The sequence below is a fragment of the Gavialis gangeticus genome, unplaced genomic scaffold (assembly GCF_001723915.1).
Source record: "Gavialis gangeticus isolate Ggan-Ray unplaced genomic scaffold, GavGan_comp1, whole genome shotgun sequence".
Classification (NCBI taxonomy): Eukaryota; Metazoa; Chordata; order Crocodylia; family Gavialidae; genus Gavialis; species Gavialis gangeticus.
In genome coordinates, this window is record NW_017729003.1 from 10194361 (window position 1) to 10205673 (window position 11313).

The following is an 11313-nucleotide window of genomic DNA, read 5'->3' on the forward strand; positions in this document are numbered from 1 at the left end:
GAGGGCAGCTCCAGTCTCTCTACTGGGGACCTGAATGTGAGTTAAAGGTATTGATGGTTTTGTCCCATTAAATAGCAGTTGGGCTGTGTAGGTCTTTTCAATAGCATATTTGGGAGGGTGTGGAGGCCACCTACCAGCAGAACTTAAAAAACCCCAAAACAACCCCTCCCCCCCAAAAAACCCCCAAAACAAACAAACCAAACAACCCCAACGCTCCTTAAAGCATATGAAGCACCAATAGCACCTTCCCATCATATGCTGAGATCATACTGTGGATTATTAAAAGCTCTTTAGCTCTAAAACCATTTATGCAATGCATTCACTCCCTGCACCATTGTAGGAGGGGCTGAACTTCTCTACCCCTTCATCCATGGCTTTCCCAAGGAGTAGCTCCTTTTGTTTTTTCTGAGAAAGATCTGTAGGTGGCAGGAGCCTGGGCTCTGGTGATGCAAATAGACTCTGATACCTGCTTAGAGAATGGGATGTTTACCTGCCAGGGACATATATCTGGGAGAAAAATGAAAACTGAAGCCAGGGGGTGTTCACAGGAGAGGGGTAAAATGAATGCAGTTAAATAGAGGATGGACCTTGAATGCAAAATTGATTTAATATAACATGCAGCATACTGCATGCATCTGTTTTAAGCCTGATTTGTTCAAATGTGTTGAGTACCCAGTAACATAAACACGCTAAGTAGAATCACTTACTCATACTTGTTGCCCTTACCGCTCTGGATTAAGATAATGACTGTGATCTTCTGCTTCAAGACTTCACTAGGTTGCTTGCAAGGGGCAGAAGGGTTATTTTTCCCTGATACAGCTGGCCAATTGTGCATCTTTTTTCCTTCACCTTCTGAAGGAAGGTGGTTACAACTGGAAAAGAAACAGTGGACAGGAGTGGCATGATGTTTTGAGCTGGTATAGACAATTATCTTTCTCCAAATGCCTGGTTGGTGTCTTGCTTAGATGTATGAGATGTACTGATCACCAGATTTAGGATAGGATGGCAATTTTCAGCAGCTTAGATGGTCAGTCACTAGCATGTTTTCGCTTGCTCTGTGACTTGGGGCATATTTTGCCTGCCAGAATCATTTGGGCATGACTTTGCAGAGGCCTCAGGCACTAGTGGCATTTTCTTCTGCCCACAGCTCAAAATGTTTTAGTCTAACTGAATGCTTATTTTATCTATAGTCAAATTTAAGGGCCTGTGATATACAGGAGGTCAGACCAGATTTTTTTTTGGTTCCATCTGACCAAAAACTCTATGAAAATGTGTAGTACACATGAAAATGTGGACAATTTACTGGAATTGTTAATATCTCCTTAGTATATTCTGAATTTTAAATGTAGAAATAGCTCTTAAATGAGAATCTTTCAAAATGAAAGCAACTTGGTAAGTGTGACTATTGTATGCACAATAGAATATATCTTGCCTACTGAATACTTGGTTGATTGGACGAATTATGCAAAGTGAGACAGTTTCCTTTTCAGTTTGGTGCTGGCACAAGTATAAAAAATACAAGTGGGAGGGAAGTAAAACTATGAACCAAAGTAACAGAACATTTTAATTTGCTCATTTTCTTTTTTTAATCACAGCCTTCCTCATCCTGCTAGAACTTCACCAAGGGATCGATTTCAGGTTATTCAAAACTTTATTGACATGGTACCAAAAGGCCAACAAATAGTAGAGGAGGTAAGTGTCTGTGAGCAGGCTAAAATTTGTAGTTACAGATCACATGGGTGAACTTGTGCTCTTGGGGTGGCCTGCCCTTGTGCAGAAAGGATATCTCCTGCAGCACAAAATGTTGGATTCTCCCCAGTTGCCATCCTGTAGTTAAGTTCCATAATATGGCAGTGTCAACAACATTTGGGATTTGAGATGACACTTATGACTTGGCAAGGAGGTTTCGGGCTGCAAAACCTTCTGAGGAGCAGGTATCGCGAAGATGGCCCTAACTGCCAATCCCAGCACATTGTAGAACTGAAATTTAACTAGAAAGGTGATTACCCTGAAGTTAGTCTGAAGTTAAAGTTCACACATCTCTAAACCAGTTAGTCTCTGGCCAACCCGCTTTACCCTCTTCCTCAAATTTGAGAAGTTCATACCACTAATGCACCCCATTTTTTCTCTCTAGTTACATGTTAGCCACTTGTCATATATTCTGATGCTACTTCCTCGTTGCCCTCATAGGCTTTATGTCAATGCATTGGTTCCTCTATGTGAGGAGGTCTGGACACAATTATCTTCTAATTGTGCTGCTTCTTTGGGGAGGTACCTAATATTTCAGTGGACATATATATTATGTTTGGTTGGTTGTGGACCCAGAGGTGAGAGTTGTTTACACGTTTTGCCACTTTAATCATGCTAGTATGCTTACAGAGATGCATCCCTTAGCATAGGTATAGTTTTACCCTTATATACTATAAACATGCTTATAGTGTTGTTACAGCTTGTTTTTGCTCAGGGAGCTAAATAAACTATGGTGGTATAAGGCACTTTTATATCAGCTTATCTTTGTTTCCCCGAGGGCTCTTATGAGCAAAACTATGTTGGCAAAATAAAGACACCCCTAGCCAACACAGTGACTCAGTAAACCTTTTAAGGTTGGACAAGGTTGTAGTCTCTCTCTCTCCCTCCTTTTTTTTTTTTTTCTTATGAGATCAGAAGAGGTGATCACAGTAAAGCAAGACATTTTTGGCCTTCAGTATGATCTGTTTCCCACTATAGCTGGTCAAAAGATTCCTCTTAATTTCAGTAAGAGCAGAATGGAGTCCTTGCTATTTCAGACACAGACATGTCACTTACACAACTCCCCTTGTCATTGTGCTCCTCTCTATGCACAGTTGTTGCTTGGAAATGAGATTTTGTTTTCTCTCCTTATTCATCCTTTTAGTGTGTGCCAGGTTACTGAAGAAGGTAGTTAGCTGTGTTAGTCTAAAGTTGGGCAGAAGAAAGGGCAAAGCTGCACCTTATAAACTTTGAAATTCAGAGAAAAGTAAGCTTTTTGTAAGTCATGAAAGCTTATGCATCTCTAAATTGGTTAGCCTGTGAGGTGCAACTCTGCCCTGCCTTCTGCTTGAACCAAATGGTAACTCTGTGATAGATACCATACAGCGCACAGCATAAAAATCCCTCAAATGCAGATGGAATAGCACCATGGAATGGTGATCAGAAAGCTGAGCAAGTTTTTTTTTAAAAACACCAGATTGCCATGTGGCCTTCAAGGTGTGAGGCAAAAGCAGCTTAATTGTGGGATAACAGTATGGCATTTGTGACTTGCGTGCATAAAACCTGCAGCAAGTTTCAAGCGCTCTTAAAATGCTTCCAGTTGCACTACTGAAGAGCAGCAGGGACTCTTGGGGTACAGGATGGTTTTCAACTGATAAAACACAATTGGCTCTGCTAGTTGGGAGCAGTAACATAACTACAGGTGGGTCAGAGGGGCACCCACCCCAGGTGCCAAAATAGACCCTGGAGGCAGCAGCAGCGGTGGTGGATGGTGCTTCTGCCTTAAGAGCAACAGCTACGGCAAGAGAGAGCAGCAGCTCAGTTGGGACTCACAGTCCCTGGCATGAGTAAGACTGCTTTGCTCACAGGGTTTGCTGAAGGCACCAACTCTGCTTGTTAGGTCTCTGGTTGAGAGGTGGATGAAAGTGAGATGACAAGGGTTAAGGAAGGGAGAGAATAAACAGGACCAGCAGGAAGAGGATGCATTTTGATCCTTGAATAACTGAATTCCCTTTGATCCTTCCAAGGTGGACAGTGCCATCACCTTCTGCTCTGAAATGCATGACATGAGAGAAGCCATCTATGAATATAAGAAGAAATTGGAAGGGATTGGAGAAGATTACCAGATTCAGGTACCAGAGGAGAAGCAAGCTACCTCTTGAAGATAATAACTAGCTACCCACTGTTATATAAAAAAATAGTACTCTAAGAATACACATTTCTTTGGCATGAATGCAAGCAATCTAAGGCAGGGAAACATGCTTGTTTTATTTGAAGTGAATTTTGTGTAGCTGAAAGTTGCTAGACTGGCAGATTTGCTTCTGCTTAATTTGGAAACAAAAAGGTTCTGAATCTTCTGGTCTTTTGCTGAAGGCTGTGGGCACGTTCTTCAGATCAGAGCCCTCTCTAGTTGACACCTTTATTGCCCCTCTGTGGATGGTGACAAAAATGTGTCTATTAATAGAGTGATTCAGTTTCCAAGCCCTTTTTGGTGAGCAATTTCTCTGTGAATGATGCCAGTAAGGATGCAAAAGACAGTGTTACTTGTGACTTATGTTGATGTTTTTTATGAGGTATGGATCTGTCTATTAGGGACTGAATTGAGATGACTGAACATTACATTAAATGTTATGTCTATTTTTCTTGTGACTAATTATTGCATTGCTGGCTCCTTAGCTATGTTTTCTCCAGTGGAGAGACTGTTTGTGCTTAATGAGAAAAGAGAAGAGATAACTTATAAATTATGCCATTGGAAGATCTTAAAAATGCTTTGATTATAGAAAACTAATTCTAACTACAGTACAGTGCATCTTTAAAACAGCCTGCAAACCTCAAAGGGACTGCTTGGAGATACAAGATGCTAGCATTTACCAGTAAAATGAATAGAGTGCCAAGTATATATAAGGCCACGTGGAGTGGAGTGTTATAAATTCAGTGTTATAAGTTCAGTCAGACTAGTTCAAAGTATGCTTGAGTATTTGACAATTGAAAGATCGTTGTAATTGATGCCAAAAGTCATGTTTGTGATTGGATAGGAACAGAATCACCAGAGGGATGAAGAGATGATTATTACAGCAGCTGGTTCAAGGTGAAGCTCCCTCACTGCCACTGGAAGGAAGGACAAGCTGATGTGAATTTCTGCCTGGAAAAATACTTGTGTAAAATGGCATTTTTTTTACACAGTCCCTCTCCCCCTAGAGTGTACTCAGGCTGTATGCTGTGACCAAAATATAATTTTCCTTGTATTTTTGCTTCTTGTAGTTCTGTACAGTCAACATAACAAAGTGATTTGGATTCTGTTCCTCTTTGTGCCGCACTGTATACTAATTTACAGTTGCAAGAGCAGTCAAGTGTCACAGAAGGCACAGTTCAGCCTGCAGGGCTTACATAGCAGGTGTCACTGAATGGAAAGGAAAGAAACCCAGGTTAGGGGATATGGGCTGTGTAAAATCAATGCTATTTTTTAGTTTTTTTCCAAGTAGCAATTCACTTCAGCTTGTTCTTCTTTACAGTGGCACTGAGGGGAAATCCTGTTTTCAGGATTTTTTAAAGTTACTGATTATAAATATGATGCTTGTAATGTCTTTCTGACTAGGCCACTATTTCAGAGGTGAGCCAGGCCTGAAACTGGAACTTGGGAGACCTAGGTTCAATTTTTTATTCTTCCACTGTTCTGCTGAGTGATCTTGGACAAGTTGCTTCCCTTTTTGTGCTTCAGTTTCCCCATCTATAAAATTGACAGGATGGTGCTAATTTATTTGCAAAGGGCTGTGTAATTTGCAAAGTATAAATGCTATACGAGAGCCAGGTATTGTTAATCTAGTAATTCAAGCAGAACATACATAGCACTATCAGGATAAAAGCTTTGTTCTTCAGTTTGGTGGTCATGAGTGCAATGGTTATGGATGATTAAAAAGCATCTCTTGTGTTGGGATTTCTAGGGTCTTTAGTATTAAGGTCTTTACTGGTTTTCTTTAAGATAGAATAATATTAAATACATTTCTGTAGAAATGTGGTGAATATAGATAGTGCTTGTGCCAACTTTTCTCACACTTGATCTGTGAGAGTTTGTAGATCATCCCTGTCTAGTACTGGACCTCTCTTGAGCAGAGGGTAGCACCTACACCCAATGACATGGAGCTCTTTGTGATAAGAACAGTTGCAACTACTGCACTTGTTTTCAGTTGTCTCCTCAGAGTCTTGAGCTTACACCCCCATGCCGTGAGCCTGTTAATTCCCTTGTAATAAATGACAATGCAAGTGAAGAATTGGAAGAGGAAGGATGGAAATGTTTTGATTTTCCTTTTGAAGTCCCCTGTGCTGAAGGATATAAACAGGATAGACTGTGGATTTCTTAGGTGTAAATGGGGAACTCTATAAACATGGGCATTCCGTGCTATTAGATCATGTTAAAAGCCAGAAGGCCATCAATAGGACAAGTTTGAGCCAGGTGCTTGCTCTGAAAGCAGAAGGAATGTTGTTTTCTTCCAAGAGAGCACTTTGAGAAGGAAAATTCCCTTTCTTGCTTTTGATGTGTTGTTACAGCTGTCTGAGAGAGGGTGCCTTGTTACAGTGCACAGATGTGATCTTATCCCTGTCATAATGGTGGTAGGGTCTGAGGGAAGAAGCTTTTGGTTGCAATGCAGTGGCATACTTATGGCTTCATTTTCAGATAGCACTCCTGATCTTGCTTATGCTCTCAGGAAATAATTTGAGTTTTCCTTGTTGGCAGATGTGTGATTTCAGGAAGGCTCTTATGGGAGCATGTGCCTGAAAGTTGTCAGGAGTGTGTGGAGCTCCTTTTTATTAGCTATTCCGAACAAAATGAATAAATAATATCCAGACTATTGAGCACCAAGGTGATGCTCTACCCTTCATACCAGCTGCTGAAACTGTATACCCCACAAGAGATTAGAGTTACCTTTTTCTTCTTTCCCCCTGATTCTTGAGTGATGTCAAAATGATAATAGTACTTCCTTAATTTATTGTACAATATTTTTGGATGATTTAAATGTTTTACAAGATGAGGCATAAACCATTCCTAACTTTCTGTGGTAGCAAATATAAAGCAAGAACATGCTGCAGCTGAATGACATGAGCTTCTGGGGAAGGGGGTCTCTTTCCTGCGCTGTGCTGCAACCAGGTAGCAGAGAGAAGTGGTGAAGGTGACCGGGTCCTTGGGCCTGCTCACCTTGGACCTGAGCTGAGTCATTCTGGCCCCCCTGCTGGAAAACATTGCCGACTCCTGATTTACACTACTTTCCATTCCCAGTTAACTCTACACGGCTCACTAGCCTGGATGCAGCCCTGTATGAATACAGTTATATCACTGGTGGTTTGGAAGGCTGGGTACTACAGGAATGTTTTGGGACCAGTTGCCTGAATTTGAGGCAAAAGTTCCACGTTAGGGAGTTTTTGGGGACCCTGCCTCAAAATTCAGGGCTGTCCTGGATAATACAGGGCAATTTATTATTTCAGGCTGATAATCCTATTCTTTACTCCCTGTCCAATGCAATATGAAAAGATTCAATACAAAATTAATTAAAAAAAGGCATCTTAGTCTTTCTTTTGCTGTAGCTTTCCTGGGGGAGTGACAAAAAATAGGGAACGATGTTACTTGCTGAAGGAACATGTCATGTGTCAATGGTTCTAATTCCCTTCACACTAGTATAGAACTACTGCTGCTCCATTGACTTGAGTAGATTTACTCATAAATTTCACCACTGTTAGAGGAAAACCAGGCCCTATATAAGACACATGTCATCATTTAAGACTTCTTTATTCAGGAAGCTAGAGAAGATAGGGTGGATATGATGACCTATCAAAGTGCCTTCCAGTCCTATCTCCCAAAGAAGGATTAACTATATCAAAACAATTCCTGGAAAAGTTTGTCTAACCTATTCTAAAAAAAAATCTTTAATGAGAAAGATTCCATAGCCCTTTTAAGGTAATCTATTCCCATGCATCACTTTTCTTACAGTAAGATGTATACACAAAAAAATCCAACTTAAATCTCCTTTATTGCAATTCAAGGCCATTTCTACTTGTCCTGTCCCCTGTGAGCACTGAGAACAAGTTATTTTCCTGAAACCTTTTACATAGTTGAAGATTATTATCAAGTTTATATAGTTGTCTTTTGTCTACACTGAACAAACCCAGCTTTTTAATCTTTCCTCATAGATCATGCTTTCTAGACCTCTAATTATTTTGTGAATCCCTCTGGATTCTTTCCTGTTGGTCAATGTCTTCATGTTGAAGTTGGTGCCCAAAACATGTCAAGGTACTGCAGCTGAGGTCTTACCAAGTGCTGAAAAGATTTATATATTGCTTCATGTCTTACATAACACTCCTGTTTATGCATCCCAGTGTGATGTTTTCTTTTATTCACAGCAGTATTGTAGTGTTGACGAGCGGTCAGTTCATTGTGCACTATAACTCTCAGATCTTTTTCTAGAGAACAGCTGCCAACTGAGCCAGTTGTTCCTCATTTTGTATTTGTATAGTTGATTATTTGTAGCTGAATGCAAAGCACTGCACTTACTGAATCATGTCCTATTTTCATGCTGTGCTCTACTGTCTCCTTTTGGGTAAAGCTTTTATATAAGGTTGTTCTTGTCTTATGAGAACGTGCTTGAGTACCTTTAGCTGCTGCTGCCCCCTATTTGTGGGACTCCCACAAATAGACTGTACGTTTTCACCATCCCTACCATGGAGCATATGCTAGGACCATGGGACAAGACCACTGCTTAAGTCGCCAAACCAAATGATCTTTTAAATGGAATTCTATTTTATTTAGTTGTATTTGTACTATAATTGCTCCTGCTCTCTTCCACTCATTTTACACTTGATTGAAAGGCCAACTAAACAGTTGGTGCTGTGTAGCAGGGATGTGGTCCTTGGGATTGTTGTGATGCGTGCGTGAGAGCTGATTTTCTGCAATCTGTGTATCAGGTGTGTTAATTTTTGTTTTGTGATGCCTCAGTTACCACACAATATTTAATTGAGACAAAACAAGGCAATTTAGCTCCTTTGCATTGCCCACTTAAAGCAACATGTATTGGAAAAAGTCACGTATGGCCAAACACTGCAACTGTCTAGTGTATATAGGATCATTCTAGATCCTGACCTGTTGTAAATGGATATCATTCCATTGAAATCAAGGGAGCTGTGTTGGATTACAACATATAAAAATCTGTCTCATGATTTCCAACTTCTTTCACTGACCTTTCAAGCCAACTTGCTTCTGCTGGCTGAGGATTTGCAAATCCTAGATTCACTTGACTCTTTTTTAACTTTGCTTATGGCTTTTTTCAAACTTTTTTGTATCCATTTTAAATGATTAATGTGCAGTTAGAATGGAGTGGAAATGCCCATGTAGTTCCTCCATGGGCACTTTTAAAATGTGCGCTATCCAGCCAAAGAAAATGTATTTGCCATTTATCAAAGAGGAGAACACCATTAAAATGATTAAACAGAAAAGAATGTGTGATGGCACTTGTCTAATTTTTCTCAGGAATTCATGCAGATCCAAGATGTTTTCCCCCCACATGCACCTTTTTTTGGTGGTATGAGGTGTTCCATATACCTAAATTATGTTGAGCAGCACATGAGCAATACCTTGTGCCAGTGGGCATGTTCTGGCTATGCAAATCTTATGTTCTTGGCTCAGCAAAAGTAATGTGTCACCAAAATTGTAAGTGAAAGAGAAGCTAGAATAACTTTTCAGATTTATACTTAAAGGCAGAGGGTTCAGAATCTTCCTCTGAGGGGTGCTTGCTTTTTCATGCATTTTATATATCATTTTGTATATCATTTTTACGTCAAGGCCCTTACCCTTGTAGAAGTTATGCTAGGGCTGACCAGAGAGCTCCTTTGAAGCCTATCAGTATTGCTACTTTGTGACCTAGTGGAGTGAATGTCCTGTGAGAGTAACATTACTCTCCACTCATATTGGCTGGGGACCAAAACATGGGCAATGGGAGCTGATGCCTCAGCTGAAGATTGATTTGCTCACCCATGGCACTCCCCAAGTGACTTTTTATACTAGAGAGATGTAGTTAGCCATCTTATTCTGAAGTCAAGTAGAAGGTAGGTTAGATTTGTACCTTATAGCCCAGCCAAAGTAGAGATGTATGCATGTATGTATATATGTATATACCTCTACTTTGGTTAGTCAGTAAGGTACAAATCTACCCTGCTTTCTTTGTATACTAGACATAGGGCTTCCAGGTAGGGTGAAGTATTCAGAAATTGGCATGTAAGCTGTTTTTGTGAAATGTAGCGCATGGGCTCCACAAAGCTTGTCACTGTGGGAATGAGTATGTTTAATACATGTAAATCACAGGTACATGAACATGAATGTATGCATAAAAGCATAGCTGAGATGTCACTATGTGAATCTATCAGGTGCTTTCTTTTTCTTCCTCTTTTTAAAGAGAAAGTGTGCCCTGCTAACAGATATAAAACTGGAAAACTGAACCGTGGAATCTGATGTGGCGCCATTCCCTATTTCTGGGGCTGGTGTTAGCTGAAAGAGTCCTCTTCGTCATTGTTTTTTTATTTGAGCAAGAGGATGGGGTCTGTCCCCCCACATGAAGGGGTGCAGTTTGTATTTTACTCAAGATTTATGCTGATTCTGTATTGCAGCAATTTGCTGTGACGGGAGATGGCTGGTGTATATCATTACTGGCACTGGAAAATAAACTTTTGGGGATTGCTGTAAATTAAACAAGAGGAGTGTTTATTTGAAGTTCAAGTAAAGCTATAGCAGTTTTAAACAATGGAGAGTTTCCAGGAAAATTTGCTTATTGAACATGAACTGCATATGGCGGGAAGGGGAAACCAAAAAAAAATGAGAAAGCAAGGATGGAGTATGTTTGGTAGATTTAGAACCAGATCTTCAGCTAGTGAAAAACAATGTAGCTGCATTTGAAGTCAGCACATTTTTGCTATGTTCTTAAAGGCTTTACTGGATTGGGATCTCGCAGAGTGAGTGTTCCTAGACCTGGTCATTTTGCTGGTGCCTTTTTGAGGTATCAGGGAATTCTCTTCTCCCTGAAGTATGTGTTCCTTCACAAAACTGAGGCAGTAGAGCAGAGCCTGAAATCATCTATGTGTGGAAAATAAATGCAGTAGAAGCAGCAGCAGATCAAGCTTTCATACCTGATCCTGCCAAGATGTTTCCACACCTGTCCTAGAGGAATCACCCTTTGGGCTGAGGGAAGGTAGCTCTTTGTCTCTGTTTGTTCACTCTGCACTTCTTCACAGGCTGTTAGCATAGGTGTCAGCTAGTGTTAAATGGAGAGGCAGCTCTTGTATTCTGGACCCCTATTAATGAAAAGAATGAATTTAAAAAGCCATAAAATGGTCACTGCTTTGTCTTCATAAGTCTTGTCTAGTTTAAACTTGCATTGACATGGGGAGAAGGACTCTCTCTGCTTTCTTACCAATATTATAAAAAAATCCAGTTTCATTGTCTTTAAATGGGTTGGCAGTGTGGGGAGGCAGTTAGGAAGGCCAACCGTACCTTGTCATGCATTCACAGATGCATCTCGAGCAGGTCCAGAGAGGTGATCCTCCCCCTTT

General features: G+C 40.5%; 1 protein-coding gene across 3 annotated transcripts in view; it reads left to right on the top strand.

Annotated features, from left to right (window-relative positions):
• The window catches only part of PALD1 (phosphatase domain containing, paladin 1), a 219411-nt gene that overhangs the window by 104989 nt on the left and 103109 nt on the right, over positions 1-11313 (top strand). For all 3 annotated transcript variants that reach the window (XM_019507806.1, XM_019507807.1, XM_019507808.1), the window contains 2 exons: positions 1596-1692; positions 3756-3860. In XM_019507806.1, coding sequence (XP_019363351.1) covers positions 1596-1692; positions 3756-3860 — 202 coding nt within the window. The remainder of the gene's footprint in view (positions 1-1595; positions 1693-3755; positions 3861-11313) is intronic.